The sequence below is a fragment of the Colletotrichum godetiae genome, assembly GCF_030913485.1.
Source record: "Colletotrichum godetiae strain CBS 193.32 chromosome Unknown BDP55scaffold_3, whole genome shotgun sequence".
Taxonomy (NCBI): Eukaryota; Fungi; Ascomycota; class Sordariomycetes; order Glomerellales; family Glomerellaceae; genus Colletotrichum; species Colletotrichum godetiae.
The window spans coordinates 1563281-1585452 of NW_026851251.1; the positions used below are offsets into that span (position 1 = coordinate 1563281).

The following is a 22172-nucleotide window of genomic DNA, read 5'->3' on the forward strand; positions in this document are numbered from 1 at the left end:
GTTCCTAAGTGGTCTTATTAGGGGTTGGACCCAGTAGCCATCGTGGCATTCCGATCCCAAGTCCTCGCCCGCTCGGGAACTCGGTCTTGGTATGCCCAACTACCCGCAAGGGTCGGGGGCTGCGAGTCATTTCGATATCCATAGGGCTGACTCGTGCAATTACGGCGGCGAGATCCGATGTGGTGCTTGTATGTGGTAGTTTGTATAAGTGCAGAGTTCTAACAACCTGGAGGTCTCATTTCTTCTTTAAGTATCCGCAAGTCGATGTGTATTCAACTTGGAGATGCGCATTCAGCGATAGCCAAGATTAAGTGGATTGAGTATAATTTTAGCCCGAGAGGCCGACTAAGTTCCCAACAAGGGATATCAATCGAAGGCCCTGATTATTTGTCTTGTGAACTCTAATGGGCAGTCACTTTATGGCCTTGGTAGGGTATACCACAACGCATTGTATTGCCCATTGAAAGAATTCAGGATGTTACATTGCAATCAATTGTGTCTACCTAATCAGTCGACATGAGAAAGACTTTCAGTATGGGACAAGGCTTATGCTTATCTGGGGAATTCCCCTCATTAATAGACTCATTATGGGCAAAGAATCGCCAAGCTCCAACTCCACGACTCTAGGTGCTCCAATGATATCTTACAGAAGGTGCATTTGATCGATCACCATCATCCAGTGTCCCTTTTCCGCCTTGTTTCAAACGTTCCAGAAAACATTCAGAGCGAAGCTGGCGGGCGAAAGTATGCAGAGGCGCAAAGTTTGGACTTCCACATGGCGTCCACCTTGTTGACTTCAAGTATGTGACGGCGAGGAGTGATCAATTGGGAAGGCATCTATCTCCGGAAGGAGTAACTTGTCATTCTTAATGTTGTGGTCTTTACCATGGCTCACTATTTTTCCTTCTCTGCTCACTCAGGCCGGAGGAAGGAATAAGTAATAGGACATCAACATGAGATCCGGAATCCAATAAAGTCACAACAAAACAGAATCATTTGCAAAATTTCACAACATGCCTCCAGCAAAGAAGAAGCCTGGCAAGAAGAAGACGAGACTACACAGGCCATGGCCGAAGCCGAGTAAATGCTCTGATAACATTGGTAAAGTCAACAAAAGGCCATCTCTAGCTCCAAGAGGAACAGTCTACGTTTGAGCTGCGTCCGAATCCATCAACACACCATCACCCTTGACTGACATCCTCCTCGCATACACTCTCTTCGCCCACTTATACGCCTCAGCACCAACCATGAAGATGAAAACATCGACAAAGACAATTGCCCACTCCCAACTGATGCCATGGTGCATAAACACCACATGATCCAACACGGGTATATATAGCGTCGGAAACACCATGAAGAACACAACCGTCACAGACAAGAAAAGAAACTTATTACCCCAAAGATGCTGGCCCCAAGCCTTGAAGCCCGCTGGCATGTAAAAGAGGGACCGTCGCGAATCGATAAGCTCCCAGGCGAAGAGAAGAAAGATCCAGGTCATGGTGGTATAACTCGTGGCACGAGCGCGGAAGACGGGCTCGCAGACGGAAGAGTAAGCGTTGTTGCAGTCGATGCCGAGGTTGCCGCCGTTGAAGCCGAATATGACGAGGGTAAAGGCTCCAAGGACGCAGCCTGCCATCAGGAAACCGTAGACTACCATGTCGAGGAGGAACTCATGCGTGAAGACGCCGTATTTGAGCTAAGACATCACTGTCAGCAATGGAGGTACCACGTGAAAGGTTATGTCTGAATAAGATACTCACATTCTGTGGCGGACGATTCAGAATATCTGGGACCGCCTTCTCGAACCCAAGCCCGGTCTCGCAGAAAGCACCCGTCCCCAGCAACATCCACAGAATCTCCACAGGCGACAACAAAAAGACCGACGTATCCGTCTCGTCCTTGAACGCCAACCCTGTAAGCAGCGCAATCACGAAGCCAATGTTCGCCGCCAAAACGTGGAGGATGAACTTTTGGATATTATCAAAGATCCGGCGTCCTTCCTCAATGGCGTTCAAGATGGAGGCAAAGTTATCATCCGTCAACACGATGTCGGAAGACTCCTTGGCCACGTCCGACCCAGAGCCCATAGCGATACCAATATCGGCCCGCTTCAGACTCGGGCTGTCGTTGACTCCGTCCCCGGTCATGGCGACGTACCGGCCGCGACGGTGGAGGGCTTCAATCATCCGGACCTTCGTACTCGGCGCGCATCGCGCCACCACCAGTGGCAACTCCGGCAGTTCGTCAATCTGGGAGTCGGTCAGGGCGTCAAAGTCGTGCGCGGGCATGACCATCGCCTCAGCGACATCGGCAGCGAGTAGCCGAAGCTTTTCAGGCGGCGGTAGGATGCCGACCTCTGTGGCGATGGCTCGAGCAGTCTGGGGGTGGTCTCCGGTGAGCATGTGGACGACGATGCCGGCGCCTTGGCACATCTCGACGCTGGGCCGGGACTCGGGACGGGGTGGGTCGTAGATGCCGATGAGGCCACGGAAGGTGAGATCGAGCTCGAATGTGTTGCGATTCGGGGCTTTGCCGTTCACGAATTGGGCTTCTGAGATGTTGCTGCTGAGAGTTCGGTGTGCGAGCGCGAGGACACGCAGTCCTTGACTGGCTAGAACCTCCATGTTCGATATGATGTCTTTCCTGTCACTGTCGGTCAGGGTGCGGGTATCGGAGCCGTACGCGATGGTGTTGCAAGAGGTCAAGACACGCTCGACGGCACCCTGTAGAGTCCTTCAAGTTAGTACTGTGCCTGTGTTGAAAAATGTTTGCCAGCTGAGAACTACCTTTGTGAAAATATGCATCTCTTCCGATGCCAAGTTCTTGAAGATGACGGACATCTTCTTGACGTCTGAGTCAAAGGGGAACTCTGCGATCTCTTTCCAAGAAGCTCCTGGGCCTTGGGACAGCTGCGGCCTGTTCCAGCCAAAGCGAGACGCGAACACCTCAATAGCAATCTCAGTGGGTGCTCCACTAGCCGTCCACTCCTCAGATCCACTGAGACTATCAGTGGTTTGCTTCAGCGTTGCCAGATTTGCTAACGACGCAACATTCAAGAACCATTGCAGAGCAGGCTTCTTTACAGGCTCATGGCGCGTATCGATCGACTCAGTCTTCTGGTCGTTCTGCTTCTCTGACTCGAAGATGATGTCCTTTGGTTGACCAACCGCCAACTGGACTTCACCGGCAAAAGGGTTATATACGTCGTTCGTGGCGTGGACAGAGTACGTGCCGCATCCCGGAAGCCATGCCTTGCGGACAACCATGCGCCCTTGGGTGATCGTGCCCGTCTTGTCGGAACAGATATCTAAGATGACCCGCAGTTAGTGACTCGATAACTGACAGGCTTTCCATTAACAAAAGTGACAAAGGAAGGATCACGAACTAGTAACTCCCCCAAGCGCTTCCAAACTCGAAAGATTCCGGACAATAACGTGACGCTCAAGCATCTTCTTCGTGCCCGCAGCCATAGTCACCGTCAGAACCAGCAAAAGCGAGACAGGGATCGTCCCAATCGCAGTAGTAACCGCGTAGATGATGACATCCTTTCGAGAATCAAACTTGTTGACACCGAGAACAATGATTGCGCAGATGATGGCAAGCAAGAACAACCACAGAAATAGCTGAGACAGCTTTCTTTGCAACGGTGTGCCGATCGTTAGTCCCAGGAACTCACCGATCCACGATTTGATAGCCATGTACCCGGCGGCAAAGTACGCAAAGACCGAGGCGCTCCCATCCTCGTTGCGCTTCACCCGCGATAGGGCCTTGTCCCCCGTGCCGCCGTTCAACGCACCAGCAATCAGACCAATCTCGGTAAACATGCCGGTAGCAAACACGACGCCGCGCCCGCGACCCTTGGTGATGACCGTGGAGCTATACACCACATTAAGGCGATCCCCAGGGCCCGTATCTTCATCAAAAGCTGAGCTGGGCATCTTGGAAACGGGCGCGCTCTCTCCAGTGAGCAACGCCTCGTCCGCTTCCAGGTTGACAGCCTCAATGAGTCTGATATCCGCTGGTACCGAATCGCCCGTGTTCAAGTCTATGATATCTCCCGGTACTACATCTGTGGTCTGTATCTCGATCGTCTTGCCGTCGCGCACGACTTTGCAAGTCGGTTTGCCGAGGTTCTTTAGCGAGTTGATTGTCTTTTCGGCTTGGAGGGTCTGGAAGAAGCCGATGAAGATGTTGAGGACGATGATGCCGCCTAGGATGCCACCTTCGATCCAGGCTTGGATGCCGAAACTTGCACCGAGTGCTAGTAGGAGGACCTATTTTTGATGGTTATTAGCTCGCAATTTTGCGGCTGTTGGGTCGGCTGCGTCTAAATGACAACTTGAGAAGTGCGAATATAGCTGCACGTGTTGGGCTTGAGAGACAACTTACCAAAGTCATGGCATTGAAGATCTGCTCGAGAAAGATTTTCAAAGGCTGGACGCCCTTTTGTTGACGAAGCTCATTGCGCCCCAGTTCCGCCAGCCGATGGACGGCATCTTCGAGGTCCAGACCTTGACCTTGGTCGACATGAAGTTCCTTGAGGACCTGAATAGCCTCCAAAGAATGAGGTGGTCGAGAGAGAGGCTTGTTGGATTGTCCAGAGACATGTTCCTGGAAGGAGTCCGTTGTCTTCTCGCTTGCCTTCATGGCTTGTGTGTCGCCCCCAAGTTTCAAGTCTAAAATCAATTTCAGAGTCTAATGAGGAGAAAGCAAAACCAACTTCAATCTTGGCTATGCGCCGTGATATTTGTAAAGCGGTATCATCTCGCCTCTCGCTTTTGATCTCCACGCCAAATTCTTCGCTCTACTAGAAACTACGAAAGTCCAAGTGCATCATATCCTTCTCTCTGCTCGTCCCAAAAAGGCAACCAAGACTCAGCGGTAACAATGAGGAGAGTTGGGACCACATTCACAGCTTTGCTCATTCGTTGGTTGAACATGCTGGTATTGCTCAGTTGATGAAACCTGCGAGGTGAGTCCGAATGTCCGGCTGCCATTACGTGTGGTGTACGTAACAAAATCTATAGTCATTAGCTTGTTCCTAAGCAGCTTGACAGAGACTCGAGTCAATTGACCATTCTAGAAGGTCTCCAAAGCTGTAGTAACCGGTGTCAGATGGGCTACGAAGTTACTGGAGTAGTCCGGAAGAAAGACATTTGCGTCCAACCTTAGCCTACGGGTCCGGCAGTGGTCCACGAAGTGTATGTACGGCATGTAATTGACTTGCCTAATCGGGCAATTGACGTTTGATTGCAGCTGACTCAGGCGGAGAGAGTTCCCGAGTACGTAACGAGAACAGACCTCTCGGGACGTCGATGATCCCCGGGCGGTGGAACGTGGAACTTGGAAGTGAGGCCTTCCTCTGGGAGATCGTGGAGGCGGGGCGGGCGCTAAGCGGAAAGAAGCAGCCAAGACGCAAGTGAAGGCTTGTTTCCGTTTGCTTCATATGTGGATGATAGACGCCATTTCTTCTGTCTCCTACTAGCACAAGTCATAGATCGTTAGCCTAAGCGACGGTAAGTTGCGGTTGGCGACTTGTTAAAGCAATGTGCGCCGTAATATACTCCTGAGTGAAGTATGGAGCTTAATGCCTTATGAAATACGCGTCGATCCCAAAGCACACGCCAAGACTTTCCAGATGCTGTCACAAATGGCTATACAAGCATACTAATGACGACCTCTGCTTAGGAATCCAGCATACGTCCGGACTTTTGCTACTCCGCATCGTCCTCAACCCAAACTATGTAGGTATTACCAATCTGAAGGAAGACACAACATCAAACCTCACCTCAACAACTCGTCGATGACGGATCATGCCCCATCAACCGCCTCATGAGCGGCGTAAACTTCCCCTCCCCATCCATAAGTTGCGCCGCAGGACTCACAAAGTCGTCAGCGCAGTGTGCCATACACCCAAACCACCCATACTCGTCAATCCACTCCCTCTCATCCATCCACCCGCTCAGCTCCTCCGTAAACGCCTCTACCTTGCCCGGGTCCCGACTAATAGACGCAATCTCCGACACGTTGAGCGGAAGCTCATACCGCTCGTACATGGACGTTAAGTACAGTTTCGCATGCTCAACATCACCGCTGTAATAATGTACCCCAAGGAAATCCGGCCTCATCCTCTTCTTCTCCCCGTCATTCTCCTTTTGCTTGTTCTCATCCTCGTAGACAACTCTCATAAACTCCGCAAGCCACGCCTCGCCCCCGGAATCACTAGCACAGGCCGGCCCAACAAGCTTCTTGCCCCTCTTCTCTCGCAACTCGGGCACGACTTTCTCCAGCCACCAGGCCGCGGCGTCGCCCGGTGAGATCCCCTGCCGTTCCGGCTCGTTGAAGTAGTGGACCATCTCGGCGTCCGAGTCGCGGATCCAGTCCCACTCTTCCGTGTCCAGCTGTGCGCGCGTGCGGATCATGGGGCGGAAGGGCAGTCGGCCTTTGAGTTCTGGGGGGTACCATGCGTTCCAGTTGTGGACGGATTTGAATGGGGTGACTGGAATGGGCGTTGTTGCTGATTCGGAGGCCTTGCTGGTTGTGGCTGACGATGTTGTTGTAGGGAAGAGTTGATCGATTGCGTCTGGGCGGTCGCGGGTGTTGGTGTAGTCCCATAAGAGGCAGCGTTTTGAAGTTATTGGTTTCGCCATTGTCGGAATGAAGTATGCTGGATAGACTGACTGTTGTTCTAGGTAACGTATGTTGCTTGAAGAATGATTGATTGCGATTGTCGAATAAAGAAGTTCGTGGAATGGGGGTAGGTATCGTTACTTGACTGTTCAGTATTGTTGGTTGACTGACAGTCATCTCCCGGAAGCGCGTGCCGCTGCCTTACGTCACGGCCGCCAAAATCAAGTTCGCGGCCACCGGCTCCGATTTGGTAGAGACTCCGCCCCCGGTGGCTTCGTCCACCTTACGCGTCCCAAGTGACCATTGGGACCGGAGCGGTTGCACAGCTACTATGTCGAATGTGTTAGTACTTCAACATAACCGCGAGATTTCATCACAGTAGCTCGGACAAGTGCGTACAATACCGCCCAGGTTTTTAACACAAAAAACGCTTTTCTCTTCCTTGATATATTTTGACAAATAGTGTAAACCCCACACGGAGCAGAACACCCTCTACTTCCTGTTGCGCTGCGGTCTCGCGTTCTTCTCCATTTTCTTCTGCTTCTCCCATCTTGCCTTCCGGATATCCTCGACACCCTTGATCTCCTTGCGACTACCCGCACCATCCTTGTACTGACCAACACGCTTCTCCTTGGCCTCGGCAATCCTCTTCTTGCGTACCTCGTAATCGTCCCGGAACTTGTCGGCCTGCTTCGGCGCCTTCTCTTGCTTGTGCTTGTACTGCCGGCCCGACGGCAGATCCGGTACGTTGCCCTTCTCCAAGCCGCCGACCTGGATCCGCCCCAGCCTGTTGGCCTTGCGCCAGCGGTCGAACCGCCCGCTCTGGAAGCTGGCCGCGATCTTGACACCGCTCTCGCCGCGCACGTACTTGGACCCCTTGGAGCCGTCCTCGTCGTTGGCACGCGCCACGTACTTGTTCTGCTTCTTGTCCCAGCGCATGCCCGCCGCCCTGGTCGGCTCGCCGAAGCCCTTGGCCGTTTCGTCGTTTGTGAGGTCCATTTGCACGTCGCGCGCCGCCTGCACGAAACTCGACGTCTGCGCGCCTGATGTGACGCCGTATCCGCGCTCCTCGGCCGCGTTGATCGTTCTCGGGGTGTAGGACATGAAGACGTCCGAGTCGCGCCAAGAATCCGTCTTCTTCTTCTTGTCCTTTTCGCCCGTGTTGGTGATTGTGACCTCGAGACCGTCGTTGTCGTCGGAATCGTCCGAGTTGTAGGCCTCTGCGGCACCGTCGTCTGCTTCTCCGTCGAGGTCGTCATCCGAGTCATTCTCAGCGCCTCTCAGACCCTCCATGTCGTCGTCCGAGTCCAGTTCCTCCTTTTTGTTGCCGCGGTGTGGTATGATACGTTTCCTCAGCTGCTTCATAACTTCCACTGCCTCACTGCTCGATCCCTTGCCTCCCTTTCCAATCTCGAAAATAGTCTCGGCCGGTCTGAAGCCACTAATCTTGGCCATCATGTCGTTGCGGGCTTGTTCCACAGCGCTGGCATCTTTTCCAAACAGGGGGTGAAGTTCGTGCCAGCCCTTGGTTCCCACAAGCTCTCTGGCTCGTTTCGCGCTCTGGCTCGAAGCAGAATGCCTAGTCTTCAGGTACAGCTTCTCAGCCTTTGTCGAAACTTTGCGCAGCGCCTCCAGGTCGCCTTCCTCTTTCAGGATCTTGTCCATCCACTCCATGTTGATTTCGATTCTGTCTCTCTTCAATCCACCAACGACAACGTCTTCGGCGTACGATGGGTTTTCGGTTTCGTGGCCTGCTACTAGCCTCCGGCCAAGGAACAGCTGGAGATCTAGCAGATAAGGTGTGTCGAGTTCGCGCACGATACTGTATGCCCAACCCCTCTGACCAGCACGAGCCGTACGTCCAACGCGATGAACAAAGACCTTGGGTTGCGGAGGAAAATCGTAGTTGATGACATTCGCGAGAACAGGGATATCGATACCTCTGGCAGCGACGTCCGTCACCACCAGGATGTTTGCTCTGCCATTTCGAAAGTTCTCGGTGTTGATGCGACGCGCCTCCTGGTCTAGTGAACCGTAGACGTGAGAAACTGCGTAGCCGGCCTTTGTGAGAAGTTGTGCCAGATACTCGACGTGATGCTTTGTGGCCGCGAAGATGATAGTGGAGTGTTCTGTCGGTTTACCAGTGCCGCCACCTTCACGCTTCCGCTTCTTCGACGGCGCAACATCCAGGGGAACACCGTCGGGTGTGCCTTGAGGCATCTTAATGAGGTCGTTGAGAATGTGAAGCAGAGAAGCCTCCTTTTCGGCTCCCTTGACGGAGAAGAAAGCACTCTCGAGATCGGGGGAAACCTTTGTCTCGGCATCCAATCTCACCAGGCTCGGGTCTTGCAAACCGGCCCTCGCAAACTCAACCAAGGATGCCGGCAGCGTGGCGGAGAACAGCAAACTCTGTCTCGATAACGGAAGGGCGTGAAGAATCTCGGTAAGCTGGGCAGCGAAACCCATTTCGAACAGACGATCGGCCTCGTCGAAGACGACGTACTTGATAGACGACAGGTCCAGGCCCATTTCGACCTTGAGATGGAGGAAACGACCGGGCGTGGCAATGACGATATCCGGGTTTGACGACATCATGCTGAACTGGTCCTCCATGCTATCACCACCGACGAGCAGGATGCACTTGAGGTCCGTCCCCTTGCTGAACTCCTTGACGACCTTGAGCGTCTGCAGCGCAAGTTCACGCGACGGCGACATGATGAGCGCGCGCGTGCCGACCTTGGCGCTGTGGGCGCGTAGGCGCTCAATCATGGGGATGACAAAGGCCGCAGTCTTTCCGGAACCGGTTCTCGCCATGCCCACAACATCCTTGCGGTCCAAGATTAGGGGAATCGTCTTTCGCTGAATCGGCGTGGGGACGGAGAATCCCTTCTTCGTAATCGCGCGCAAAAGGCCGGCATTCAAACCTGCGCAACACCAGATGTTAGATCTCTGGCAAACATAACCAAGGTTGTTGTAGCGTTCAGCGACTTACCCATGGCCTGGAAACCACCGCCTCTCTTTACCGACTTTCCCTTGATGTTTGACGACTTGCGGAACGAAGCAGCCTGCTTCAGCGCAATGAACGCTTCGTCGCCGTCATCATCGTCCTGCCCGTCTTCGTGGCCGTTCAGGATTCCGTCCATGTCAAAGTCAATGCCTCCCACATCCTGGCCAGCGTCGCTGCCATTGTCGCTGGCGTCGAACAAGTGACCGGCGATGTCGACCTCTCCGTCAGAGGGAGTAGGAGATATGGCGCGTCGACCCATGGCAGAGTTCTGTGTGCTGTTCTGGCGAGGCCCCCGGGATTTGTGGTCGTAGATTTGGGCCCGTCGAAAAGTTGGTTTTCCCAAGGCGAGGTTTACGAAACGGCAAAGCAGAGCATACAAGAGCTGGCTGGCTCACCTTTTTTCGAAAATTTGGGCTTGAGCGGGACGAGAAATTTCTTATCGGCTGGTCTTATCTTAGCGTCGTGGGGCAGGCGTTTGTAGACAAGGGTCCTTAGCGGGTCCAAGTGGCTGTCACTGAACCTCGTCTCGTGCTCACCAACGCGACCGTCCGCCTTCAACTACCTTACTTCTACAGTCTCAGCCTCATTGTCATCAGTCCACCGAGGCACAGCTGTCAATCCATACTTCTCTCAATAAGGTCCGCGATCATCACCATGGCCAGCGAAGACGTCAAAGAAGAGAAGGACGCACTCGATGCTCTCGAGATCGAGGCAAAGGAGTTTGACAAGGTAAATGCGATCGCCAGACAAAACCGAGGTGCACACCTCATGCTAACGGATTCTTCCTTCCCCCGTTTTACAGGATGCAGAAATCGACAGAATCCTCAAAGCCTTCAGGCTAGACGCCTACGCCGTCCTCGACCTCCAACCAGGCGTCCCCGAATCCGACATCAAAATCTGCTACCGCAAAAAGTCGCTCCTCATCCACCCGGACAAGACCAAGAACCCGCTCGCGCCCGACGCCTTTGACCGCCTGAAAAAGGCTCAAACGGAGCTCATGGACGAGAAGCACCGCGAGCGCCTCGACGAGGCCATTGCCGACGCCCGCATGCTCCTCATCCGCGAGAACAAGTGGACCGTCGACAGCCCCGAGCTCAAGACGGACGAGTTTGCTAAGAGTTGGCGCAACAAGGCGCGCGAGGTGCTCATTGATAACGAGCACCGCCGCCGGCGGCAGATGAAGGCGCAGATGCAGGAGGAGGGCCGCGAGCAGAAGAAGGAGGAGGAGGAGATTGAGCAGCGGAAGAGGAAGAGGCAGCATGATCAGGATTGGGAGGCGACGCGGGACCAGCGCATCAGCAGCTGGCGGGATTTCCAAAAGGGCAAGTCGGGCGATGGGAAGAAAAAGAAGAAGATGAAGCCTATCGGTTGAGTCTGGAATCACGGAATGGGGGCGGGCTCCAATACGGGTTTGCATTGTTTTCTTCTTTTCTATCTACAGGCGAAGGGGTCATTCTTCACTACAGCCTGACAGGTCTCGACTGCGGATTTTCGGGCGTCAAGCATGCATACAGCATGGTCATATCAACGAATCAGTGAGTTTGTTATTTATTGACCACCGCGGTTATGTCCCTAACCATCTCAGAAGTGCAATGCTCGTGTCTCCTCCCAACCCCAAAAGTTCCCCCTATCCCCTTTCGGGGGCTTTTTTTATGTCTACCAGGTAAGCACCTTTCCCTCCCGTCCGTTGTATCGTGGCTATGATTTTCATGATTCCAAAAAGAAACCTGTACTTTTGACACTTCCATCCTTTATCTCCTTTGATGGTTAGTTTCGTGACATGTTAAAATCCAGAAGTTGCCCCTGGATCGCCCATCTTCTTCGAAGCTTTCGTATCCAACCCCGGATCCCCCTCATGCCTTGTTCTTCTTCTTGTACGAGATAAACCGTCCGAGGTTCAACACAGCCTCCTCGGTACGAGTGCGCAGCTCAGGAAGAGTCCGCTTATCAATCGTCTTGACCAAGGCCTTGACCTTGGGCTGGGCCGCCTCGAGGTGCTGGATAAAGTTGTCCTTCCAAAAGACCTCCTTGTCGCAGGGGATGTCTTCGTCTCCGTAGATATCAAACAACTGGTTCAGCGCCTCGACGGCGTCGGCGGCCGGGGTCTCTGGCAGGGCGGTGATCACCGTGATCAGGAACACGCCAATTTCCCTGTTGAGCGCAACGGGCGCCGGGTCCCGCGCCAGCTGGCCCAGGACGCCGATGCACTTGACGCCGAGACCCTGGAAAGGGTCTTCGGGCTCCTCGTCCTTTGCCTTGTCTCCGTTTGCTGCTGCTGCGCCGTTGGCTGCCGTCTCTGCCGCCTGCTTCTGGGGCAGGTTCTTGGTCGCGTGGTACAGCGCCATGAACTTGGTGTGCTCGTCGCCGCCGAGGGGCAGGCGACGCGGCAAGCTGCGGGACACGGCCCACGCGAGGCTGGTGACCTTTGTCGCGAGCTCGACGTCGGCGGTGTTGGCCGCCAAGATGGGCGCGATGACCTTACCCCAGACGGCCTTGCCTGAGGGGGCCCACGCCTTGAGGATGCCCGCGTTGTGGTCGTCGGAGAAGTCAAAGACGGAGATGGACCAGGCGATGTTGCTGAGGGCGGCCAGGGCGTGCGCTTGTACCCGGACGTCGCCCTCTGCCTGTGATGATGGGGTCGCGAGTGCGATGAGTTGCGGGATGGCCTGCTGGACTAGCTCGCGCAGGGTGGGCAGGTCGTCCATGCTCGGCTCCTCGTCGACGTCGTCGTCGGCGCCGGTGACGAGGTCCATGTCGGCCTGCATCTCGTCTTCGTCCATGGAGTCGTCGTCCTCGTCTTCTCCCTCGGGAATGTCCTCGTCACCGGAGCCGTTGTCCTCCTTGACGTCCTCGTCCATTGCGGTGTCATCGTCTTCGATTCCATTCCATTCCTCCTTGACCTTTCTGCTGTCGCTTCCTCCCTGGAGAGACTGCTGCAGTGTGGTTCCAACGTCGGCGAGGATCTCCAGGGCAAGCTGAAGAACCTCGGTCGGGTTAGACCACTGGCTCTTGGGTGATAAATCGGATTCCGGCGTGGTGCTCTTGAGTGCCGACGACAGAGTAGGAATGAGAGAGGCGTCAGAGAGGTCCTTGGGGCCCGGGGTGCTGTCGAACCAGTGCAAGGTGGTGAAGATGTTGTGCAGAATGCCACAGGCCAGGACGCCCTTTGCGCCAGCGACTTCTTGCAGCTTGGTCAACGTCGTGAGCGGCTTGGGGCTCTCGTCGGCGACGACATCCTCCGCAAGACGCTGGTTGTCTTCGGACAGTGTCAGGAGGGCGGAGAGGGCATCGAGGCAGATGCTTGAGGGTGTGTCGGGGTGAGCGACGACTGTGAAGAGCAAGTGCTTGATGCCCTCGATGCCCACGATGGCTTCGAGAACCTCATCCTGGGCCTCGGCGAGAGCAGACAAAAGACCAATGACGGACTCGGTGATGGTCCATGTGACCTTTGACTCACCCTTGCTCAGAGATGAGCCCTTTGCGAGGTTTTGGATAATCTAGTTTTGTCGTGTTAGCACGCCCCGTACTCACTCGCAGACTCTTATTAGTGAGTTCATAGTGACAAATTGACTTACAGTCTGAGAAGCGAAACCAATGGCGCTCAAAACATCCTGACGGTACAAGTGAATGCAAAAGTCAGCTTCCTCCTCCTCGGCGAGAACCCGTAAAATGTCCCATCCGGCGGCACGGCTGTCGAGGCTGGCGTCGGTGAGGGTCTCATTCAGGACGATGTGGACAATCTGCTCGCGCAGCAACAGCTTCCTGCACTTTTCGTTGGAGACGAGGTTGGAGACGGCCTCGGCGGCGGCGGTGCGTGATTTGGGCTCGGCGCTCTGCAGGTCCTTGATGACGGGCAGAATGGACTTTTCCCTAAGGGCGGCGAGCTCGGGGTCGGAGGGGGGCTTGACGGTTTTGGCGATGGGGTCCTTGCGATGGCTTTGGCCGCCTCTGTTTCGTCTTGACTTTCCCATGGTTGCGTTTGTGTTGTTCTTTGAGTGATTTGGGGGAGGGTTATTTATGAGAACTACTGTAGTGTGGTGTGTGTGTATGGTGTGAAGGGAATGAGAAAGTATGAGTTTCGAGATGGCTTCTTATTCGGGATTTGGACCAATGTTCGTGACCGACCCTATCAAAAAAGTTCCCAATGCTTCACTTCAAAAAAATAAAGTGACGGGTTAAAAAAATTCAAAAAAAAAAGGCCCAGTCAGTGTTGCTATGGGCAGCCACAATGTGGCTCGGGTTCCCGCCCGGCGCCCCCCGTACCACCGATATCCATTCTCCAATCAAGTTACTAGGTACCTATCTTAGGTAAGGTAAGGTACTCCGTAGGTTGTACCTGTTTATGCTCCCGTCCACCAGATCCATCGGTACGTATCTGTTTCCCGTCCCTCACGTTGACTGTGGAACTGAAACACAAGGCGGATTGACGGCCCACGGGAGGAGAGAGCACGGCAGGGATGACATCTTTGGTGCAGGCAGGCGGGCAGATGGCTCGGGTGCCCGATCGAGGGAGAGAGACTCCAGGGCTCCAGGCTGGTATCCGGGCCGGTAGGTTCAAGCTTCAAGGTACGGATGCCTGTCGGGAAGCTTGCAAGGTACCTTTCCCCGCCCGCTGCGTAAGTGAGCCACGCTAAGGTCAGGAACAGTACATTGCGTTCCCCAACCTTGTGAGACATTACGGAGGTGCGTCTCAATAGTCCTTGCAGTCGCTGCCAAGCCCCAGACCCACAATTACTGCCCATCTGAACCAATAAGAGCCTAGGGATTGATCTTGACCCACTTTACTTACTTTCCCCCCAGCACTGCCCATAGCAACGATTTTACCCCATACACCGCCATTACGATACTACCACTAATCCTACGATAATATCAAAACCGCCAAATCGCTACTTACTACGCTGCTCTTTTTTCCTCAGTATGGATCCTGAGATGCCGACAAAGAAGAAGCTAGATCCAGGCGTCAGGGCAGTGATTCTTGCTCTACGAAGTCGACTTGTTGGGTGGACTGCTGAACAGGTCTCTCAGGCTCTAGAAATTCCAGTTCGAACTGTTTACGACGTTCTTGCCCGCGCAAAAAAGAACGGATTCGACCCAACTGCTCCTACCTTCTCGATTGAGCCCGCCCATTACGAAGATGCCCCCCGAAGTGGCCGTCCAACCAAACAGACGAAAGAGGTCAACGATGCCGTCATCCGCAAGGTCTGCCGCGACCGGTATGGGCGTGAAAAGAACTGTACTGATATTGCTGGGGACCTATTAAGGGACGAGGGCGTTGACGTATCTGCAATGACTGTTTGGCGAATCCTTCGTCGCTATGGCTTCCACAAGACCAAACCAACCCGCAAGCCAGGCTTAACGAAAAGGATGCGGCAAGAGCGACTTAAGTGGTGCCTCGACCACCAATACTGGACCCTCGACGATTGGAAGCGGGTTGTATGGTCAGACGAGACCGCGGTTGCCCTCAACCACCGCCGCGGTAGCTATAAGCTCTGGCGTCGCCCAGACGAGGCCTACTCTAGGCAGTGCATACGAGAGAGGTGGAAGGGTTATTCCGAATTCATGTTTTGGGGGTCTTTCTCATACGATTCGAAAGGGCCGTGCCACTGTTGGATTCCCGAGACTGCTGCTGAGAGGAAGGCTGCCGACGCAGTGATTACCGAGCTTAACGCAGAGCTCGAGCCCGTTCGACGTCAACAGTGGGAGCTCGAGAGTGGTATGGAGCGAATGGGCTTACGGAACCAACCGGGCCGTAAGCCCCAATTCAATTGGAATGCGAAGTCGGGCAAGTTAATACGGAACGGCAAGGGCGGAATTGACTGGTACAGATACCGCAAAGAGATCCTATTACCCAAATTATTCCCTTATATCAAAGGATTACCTGGTAATCCAATCGTACAAGAGGACAAGGCACCCGCTCACGACCATCACTTCACCCACTATACGTACAGCCTTTTCGAGATTACGAAGCTTCTCTGGCCGGGTAATTCGCCCGACCTCAATCCCATTGAACCTTGCTGGCCGTGGATGAAGAGATGGACCACCAGGAAGGGGGCGCCTTCGTCACGGGCCGAAGCAGTACGTCGCTGGCAAGAGTGCTGGAAAGCATTACCGCAAGAGGAGATCCAGAAATGGATAGAAAGGGTACCTCACCACATCCAACAGATAATTGCCCTAGAGGGCGGCAATGAATACAAAGAGGGTCGTCGGGCTGGATTATACCGTCAAACGACCACTAATTGACCTCAATTGACGACTTTTTACCGCTGAATTGACGATAATTACAGTGGGTGGAAGTGGCCGAATTCTGCCGCTTGTACACACCCTAGCCAGCCCCTTGTCGACTCCCCTGTCTATGGCAGGGGTTGGTCTTGGCAGCAACTGCAAGGACTATTGAGACGCACCTCCGTAGGGAGAGACAAGTTACCTGACAAAGAGACTTCAATTGACGTCCAACACCTGTGTCTAAGCCTCTAAGGTAACTCTAGGAATTTGGCAGTTCGCTGATGGAACTCAAGTGATGGATGGCATTGCTGTCATTGTGTCACACGCCCCCTTCCTTGCTGGACACACCACCAGACGGACGCCAAGCCGGACACTTTAAACACCTTTTTTTTTTCCCCCAACGGTCCCCTTAATGGACCTCACCTAATGCCACTTTTGCTTTTACCTTTGCGTCTCTCCCTCGATCCCTCTTCGTACAGCTGTCATTATCAGTCAGTACTCCATGCCTGCAGATACGAATACTCCCTATAGCTTACGGATCCCCGCTGGCTTTCGCTCGGTCTCTCGAACACGCACACGTACGACCGTGCCCATCACCCCCCCCCCCCCCCCGAATCCTCGAGTCCACGTCAACCTTGGACCATCACGATTCACCAGCACCATCCAAAAGCAAAAGCAAAAGCAAAAGCAAAAGCTTCGAGATCGTCCGTCCACCCCCACCAGGCGCATCCTCCTCATCCTCCGGGCCACGTCCGGACCAGCTCCACAGATCCACCACCCATTACCCACCAAAGCTCGCGTCTGTGACATTGCACCACGCTGCACAGCCCAGCTGGAGCAGACAACCCTGGGATCTCAAATCTCTGGTCAAGGTCTGGCCCGTCTAGGTCATCAATTGCCGGCAACTTTTCAACAGGGGGAGAAAACGAAGGGGAACCGCATGGGAAAAAGGGACCACTTGTTGTTTCCCACCTTGCGCCAACTTTCCTACCTTACGTGTATCCGTACCAAGTATCCGTACGGATACCTACCTACGCATACGCATCGCATCTAACGGCATCTCTCGTCCCATACCGTCCCATCTGATCCCCATCCCGCTGGCCCGCTTCAGCAACTGCGTCTGTTTCAACTGCTGTGCTGTCCTGTACGCTCGCTGCTCAGCTTAAGCCTCGACCTTACTCGCTCTCCTCCTCCTCAGTCTCCGTTACCCTCCGAATATCCATCTGGAGCTCTCCAACGGATAACGCAGCCCAGCCAGCTTCTCTACCTCGACGGGAAGATGTGAGACGCCCAACCCTCGGATCACCGCTCCCCCCTCCCTTGCAACTTTCAGTCCTTTTTCGGTGAACGTGTACCATCCACGCTTCGTCTTACCTTCGCTTCCTCGCATTCTCTCCCTTGCCTTTCTTACTTTCTCTCTTTCCCTCTTCTTCCCGTAATCTGTCCTCAGGCCCATCGCTGCACCTCTCCATCCTCCCCAGATAGAGAAGCATGCCGGATCCATGGCGCCAATTACGCTCCTTCGTTTTCCTCAGCGATGAAGAGATGGGGAAAAAGGACGACGACCACCACCGCCCTGGCGGCAGCGCCATCAAGAACCCCATGCTGCTTCGAAACAGGAACCCCCAATGGCAGCCCGCCGCCAAAATGCCCTCTCGCCGCCTCTTCCGACGCATCGCCTACCTCCTCGTCATTGCCGCCGGCCTCTGGTACCTCCTCAGCGACCTCTCCCTCGGTTTCGGCCAACGACCCCCCAACTACATCTACCCGTACCCCGAAGACGCCTCTCCGTCCCGCGATCCCTCATCACGAAAGACCGGCCGACTAGCTCAAGGCCAACCCATCCCGCCCGCCGCAGAACACGACTACAACGGCCCCGTCAAGTTCCACCGTCTCGCGAACTCGTTGCACGCCATTGCTGCTACCAAGGGCAGCCAGCCCATCAACCAGAATGTCCTCTTTGCCGCCTCCAACCTGCGCAGCATCTCGAGCTTGCTACCGTTCGCCTGTAAGATGGGAACCGAGCTGAGGAGCTATGTGCACTTTGCGGTCATGAGCAGGAGCGACATCAACCTCGACGAGCTGAAGAAGATCAATGGCGTGGACGATACCTGCTACATCATCTGGCACGATGCCCGAGCCGACTTCTCCCCCCTCTCGACCGACGCCCGACTCGAACAATCCGCGGTCCGCGCGCTGCGACATATTAGCACATACATGCACCCCCAAGCTATCATCGTCGATGGCTCCGACGACGAATACGTGCCCTTCATGAAGGGCACGCGCGACGAGACAGGCAGGCTCAAGACCCCGCTCATTGAGCTTCCCGCGGGCGCCTGGACACATCTTTCCTGGCTGTCAAAGCTCGATAGTGCTTCCCTGGCTGCGTGGAACCAGGTCAGCGTCGATATCTTGATCCAGGCCCCGGCAAGCGGCTCCGGCAGCCTGCTGCGGCTGCTCAAGTCTCTCAATGACGCCGACTTCACGGCCTTCTCGATCCCCCATCTCACCATCGAGCTGCCCCAAGACATTGAACCGGCGACAGCCAAGTTTCTCGAGACGTTCCGCTGGCCGCCGCCACACGTGCATAATCCCGGGCGCGTGCAGATGCTCTCCCTGAGGCACAGAATCCCACGACAGCGCATGACGGAGGAGGAGAGCTCTATTAGGTTCCTCGAGTCTTTCTGGCCGACCACGCCAAAGTACTCTCACATTCTAGTTCTTTCACCACAGGCGGAGCTTGCGCCTGGTTTCTTCCATTGTATGCATGCCTCATGCCACTAGAGGCAGAACGTTCTGACTAACAACCGCTAGACCTCAAGTACACAGTACTGGAGTACCGCTACTCTCGCCTGACTACTCTCCAGAAGTGGGACCAACGTCTACTCGGCATCAGCATGACCACGCCTTCCATGTACCTGGACGGCAAGAAGGATTTTATCGAACCGACGGCAGAAGGCGCAACCGATCTCGAACCCGGAACTTCCTACCTGTGGCAAGCGCCCAACAGCAACGCCATCCTTTTCTTCGGCGACAGGTGGATCGAGCTCCACGGCCTCGTATCGCAAGTCGACGCGCTGCAACACGCGCGAGGTGCCGAGCCATCGCCGGCGTTAATTGCTGAAAAGCAGGTTAGCAAGAAGTTCCCCTCCTGGCTGGAACACATGCTGCGTCTCTCACGGCTCAGGGGCTACTTCACGTTGTACCCCAGCGCGGAGACGGCTGCCACAATCGCGACAGTGCACCGGGAGCTTTACCAGGCCCCCGAGGAGTACGAGAAGGAAGGAGGGGAGGGTAAGAGGACGGCGAGTCTCTCGGAGTCGAGGTTCAGCTCTGGGTCCCTGGTTCAGACGATGGACACGCTGCCGAATAACGGCAGCCTCAAGCCCGCCAATGACCTTCCCTTACTTGGGTGGGAGGGCGAGGGCACAAACCTAAGGCACATCTATCAGATGGCGATAGAATACATGTTTACATGGCGCGAGCAAGTCGGCGGCTGCAGCAAAGAAGAGTCCCAGCGGGATCACGTGGATGGGTCCGCGAGGGATCTGTTCTGCACGCCCGATGGTAAACTCAAGGGTTAATGGAGAATAAGGAAGATGCAGAGCAAAACACGAAAAGAATAAAAGCCCGTTGGCCAAAGGGGTTTGGAAGAATTTTGTGCCAAAGTGTATACTATATAGACCCTTTTTATATACCCACGGGATGGATGGAACATCAGCATGGACTGACACGGCGCGACGAAGATAAAGGCACAAAACGGCGGGGGGCGATATAAATCAAGGCGAATTGAAATTCTTTAGCACAAGTGTTTCTATTTCAAGACTTGTCCGGCGGCAAAAGCTGCTGCTGCGGTGTCGGTGTTTGACGAGTTTTGATTTCCTTCTCGAGCGTTTGCTGAGATTTTTGTGATGACAAGTAGGACAACGCATGTTCCTACGATGCTGAGGGCCACCACGGCGAGGACCTAGGATGTTTGCGTTAGGAGAAAGGCGTGTACATGAGGAAGGGGTGGGAAGAACTCACGAGCTGCGTTCTCCATCCGGTTTGCACGATGGCCGCTTTGCGACTATACTTGTTCACGGTTTCTTACATGGGCATTAGCTATTTGCGCTTTCTGTGGATTCGGCACCGACGAGGAGGGACGGGGGGGTGGGGGGGAAGAGAGGGGACAGCGGGAAAGGGGGAGCAGAGCAGGGGAAAGACTCACTAATATAGTTCCCAATCCCAAGACACAGACATGCAACAGCCAAGATCCAAAAGATGATGCCGAGTGGTTTGGCCATGCGCAGCTCGAGTTGGCTTGGTTCGGATTTCAGGTGGAAGGAGAGGACGATTGCGACGGCGACGATGGACATGTAGACTGAAAGGCGGAGGTAGCTCAGGAATGCTGTGATTTTGTTAGTGGTCAAGGAGGAAATGGGGGTGAGGATGATGAGGAGGAGTTGTTGGCATACTCCTCTCATTCGCGCAGTGATCACGCGCGTCGCTTGTTTCGTTTTGGAAGAGGAGAGGGCCGAAGATGGGCCAGGCGAGAAAGGTTGATTTTCCTGCATGACCTGAGCCGCTGGTTGTGGTATTGAGTGTCAGTTCAATACGTTTTATAGACAAGTAGATGATTGAGGTAGGTCCAAGTTGAGCAAAGATGGAGAGGTGAGTGAGTGAGTGAGTGAGTGAGGGTATTGACGTACCCCAGGTCGCCGACGTCAATTGGTCTAAGGAGTTCTGAGGGCCGGAGGGGCGCGCAGCAGTGGAAGGTCAGATCTTCGTCGTCCATGTCGGGTCGCGAAGCCATAAATGTGACTGAATACACTCGAGAGACTTGATGCTGAATTGATATGAAGATGAATTAAAGACTATGAGTGTGGATGACGTTGAGAGTTCGGGGATGAGTGAGGTTGGAAGTCTGGGCAGGTTTGGAAAATGGTAGCTGGATTTGATCACAAGCGCCATGTATGGTGTGATTTGGACACTGTACAATGATGCGTGCTAGAAGCCTGCGTTGTAAGGTGCAGCATGAGCGCGGACACTGTACGGCAACGGCGATCGGCGGTCGGGCTCCACTCCGGCTCATCCGACTTACACTCGAGCCGACCTCGCCGGTGTTTTGTGGGGCATTTCCTGCTCTTTGCCATGGGTGGAATGGAAAGACATAAGCTTAGCAATCTCTCGATACCTATTCGAAAGCAAAGATTCCTCTCCTTCACATCGGACTTCAAATCCTCCCATTCAACGTTGGAGAAGTCTGAGTCTTCTTCGCCCCGCACAAGGACTGTCTCGGGTCATCTACCCAGGCGCAGTACGATATCCAGACCTGAACCGCCGCTAGCGCCGTGGCCAGGATTCCGAAGATAGCTGCCACAATCAGAGCGGCAAGTGCACAGTTGTACATGTGCCGAGGCGATTTCCTCCGTTCTGCATACCGCTCCCACCTGGTAATCGGGGTTGGGTCGTCAACCTCTTTCAGCAGCCGAGCCAGCTGCTTGGCCCAGTGCGGGTACTGCTTATATAAAGCCAAAAGGTCGCCGGAAGGATGTTCTTCAGCTGAAAGACTTAGAGATAATTGGCAAGGTTCTAGTAGGTCCGTATCAAGATTTTGTCCATCCCTCCATTTCTCAAGGATCCGTCGGGATTGATTATCCAAAGGGGGGAACAGGAGGTTGAGGGTTCTAAGTGTTTCCGTGAGGAGCGCTGGGTGCAAGCAACCACTGTAGCATCATATCGTCAGCCTTCTTCTTCTCGTTCAGATTCTCGGACTCGAATCTTACCGGGAGATGGCCTCTGAAGTCGAGTGGCTCAGATCCTTCTGGTCGGACTTCAATACATCGAAGCTATGTTTGAGGAATGCACAATGGTGGAAGACCAGCAACGTCTTGAATCCTTCCCCATGTACGAGAGATAAATGATCCGACAGCGTATTGGTCGCTTTGATCTCGATTCCGGCGTTCTTGTGTAGGATATGAGCGCTGAGATTTGCCGTGTCGATGGCCGTTTCAGGTACCCCTCCAACAAATACTTGTGGATAAACACGCTCTAGAAAAGTAACCAGTGTCTCATCGGTTTTCCATTCTTGCGTGTTGTAACTTTCAAGTGCTTTGCCTTTCGTCTGGCATGCGGTCATAAACGTTAACCGCACAGCACACTCCAGGATCGCTTCACTGCACTGGCTGTTAGCTGCAGAGAGGATCGACTCCTTTGTCGTCAACGGATTTGATTTGAGCTTTTCAATGGCTTCCCATACTTCGTTTTTCTTCGAACGATATCCACTAGCTGATAGTTCGTCCGTATGAAACTTGTGTAGTCGTCGAATTCG

The 22172-nt window shown here is 54.2% G+C and overlaps 8 protein-coding genes across 8 annotated transcripts; 2 read left to right on the forward strand and 6 right to left on the reverse strand.

Moving 5' to 3' along the window:
- Positions 1-1144: 1144 nt before the first annotated feature.
- Positions 1145-4647, reverse strand: BDP55DRAFT_626755 (potassium/sodium efflux P-type ATPase; the record flags this gene model as incomplete). Its single annotated transcript, XM_060571666.1, has 5 exons — positions 1145-1696; positions 1761-2723; positions 2787-3307; positions 3386-4274; positions 4390-4647. The coding sequence occupies 5 exons, from the start codon at positions 4645-4647 to the stop codon at positions 1145-1147; spliced, it is 3183 nt and encodes a 1060-aa protein (XP_060435856.1).
- Positions 4648-5789: 1142 nt separating this feature from the next.
- BDP55DRAFT_723700 (glycosyl hydrolase catalytic core-domain-containing protein) lies at positions 5790-6650 on the reverse strand (the record flags this gene model as incomplete). The annotated part of the gene is made up of 1 exon (XM_060578782.1): positions 5790-6650. One exon carries the CDS (start codon positions 6648-6650, stop codon positions 5790-5792), a length of 861 nt encoding a protein of 286 aa, XP_060435857.1.
- Positions 6651-7122: 472 nt separating this feature from the next.
- BDP55DRAFT_541081 (ATP-dependent RNA helicase DBP10) lies at positions 7123-9773 on the reverse strand (the record flags this gene model as incomplete). The annotated part of the gene is made up of 2 exons (XM_060568180.1): positions 7123-9554; positions 9623-9773. 2 exons carry the CDS (start codon positions 9771-9773, stop codon positions 7123-7125), a joined length of 2583 nt encoding a protein of 860 aa, XP_060435858.1.
- Positions 9774-10291: 518 nt separating this feature from the next.
- Positions 10292-11009, forward strand: BDP55DRAFT_723702 (DnaJ domain-containing protein; the record flags this gene model as incomplete). The annotated part of the gene is made up of 2 exons (XM_060578783.1): positions 10292-10366; positions 10440-11009. 2 exons carry the CDS (start codon positions 10292-10294, stop codon positions 11007-11009), a joined length of 645 nt encoding a protein of 214 aa, XP_060435859.1.
- A 481-nt stretch (positions 11010-11490) lies between these two features.
- Positions 11491-13608, reverse strand: BDP55DRAFT_540998 (uncharacterized protein; the record flags this gene model as incomplete). The annotated part of the gene is made up of 2 exons (XM_060568171.1): positions 11491-13134; positions 13213-13608. The coding sequence occupies 2 exons, from the start codon at positions 13606-13608 to the stop codon at positions 11491-11493; spliced, it is 2040 nt and encodes a 679-aa protein (XP_060435860.1).
- Positions 13609-17132: 3524 nt separating this feature from the next.
- BDP55DRAFT_216460 (uncharacterized protein) lies at positions 17133-19701 on the forward strand. The gene is made up of 2 exons (XM_060566039.1): positions 17133-18620; positions 18674-19701. Exons 1-2 carry the CDS (start codon positions 17351-17353, stop codon positions 19441-19443), a joined length of 2040 nt encoding a protein of 679 aa, XP_060435861.1. The 5' UTR covers positions 17133-17350; the 3' UTR covers positions 19444-19701.
- Positions 19350-20864, reverse strand: BDP55DRAFT_216454 (uncharacterized protein). Its single transcript, XM_060566038.1, has 5 exons — positions 20551-20864; positions 20317-20426; positions 20070-20249; positions 19886-19947; positions 19350-19826 (listed from the first exon to the last, which is right to left on the reverse strand). The coding sequence occupies exons 1-5, from the start codon at positions 20652-20654 to the stop codon at positions 19674-19676; spliced, it is 609 nt and encodes a 202-aa protein (XP_060435862.1). The 5' UTR covers positions 20655-20864; the 3' UTR covers positions 19350-19673.
- Positions 20865-21074: 210 nt separating this feature from the next.
- Positions 21075-21980, reverse strand: BDP55DRAFT_540832 (uncharacterized protein; the record flags this gene model as incomplete). Its single annotated transcript, XM_060568156.1, has 2 exons — positions 21075-21567; positions 21628-21980. The coding sequence occupies 2 exons, from the start codon at positions 21978-21980 to the stop codon at positions 21075-21077; spliced, it is 846 nt and encodes a 281-aa protein (XP_060435863.1).
- Between the last annotated feature and the right edge of the window lie 192 nt (positions 21981-22172).

Bases quoted from the DNA above. Each gene is read 5' to 3' on its own strand.
- BDP55DRAFT_216454 (XM_060566038.1), bottom strand. From the start codon at position 20,654: ATGGCTTCGCGACCCGACATGGACGACGAAGATCTGACCTTCCACTGC. The intron at 20,427-20,550 runs GTACGTCAATAC...TACCACAACCAG, and splicing joins ATTGACGTCGGCGACCTGGG to CGGCTCAGGTCATGCAGGAA. The intron at 20,250-20,316 runs GTATGCCAACAA...ACAAAATCACAG, and splicing joins TCACTGCGCGAATGAGAGGA to CATTCCTGAGCTACCTCCGC.
- BDP55DRAFT_216460 (XM_060566039.1), top strand. From the start codon at position 17,351: ATGCCGGATCCATGGCGCCAATTACGCTCCTTCGTTTTCCTCAGCGAT. The intron at 18,621-18,673 runs GTATGCATGCCT...AACAACCGCTAG, and splicing joins TGCGCCTGGTTTCTTCCATT to ACCTCAAGTACACAGTACTG.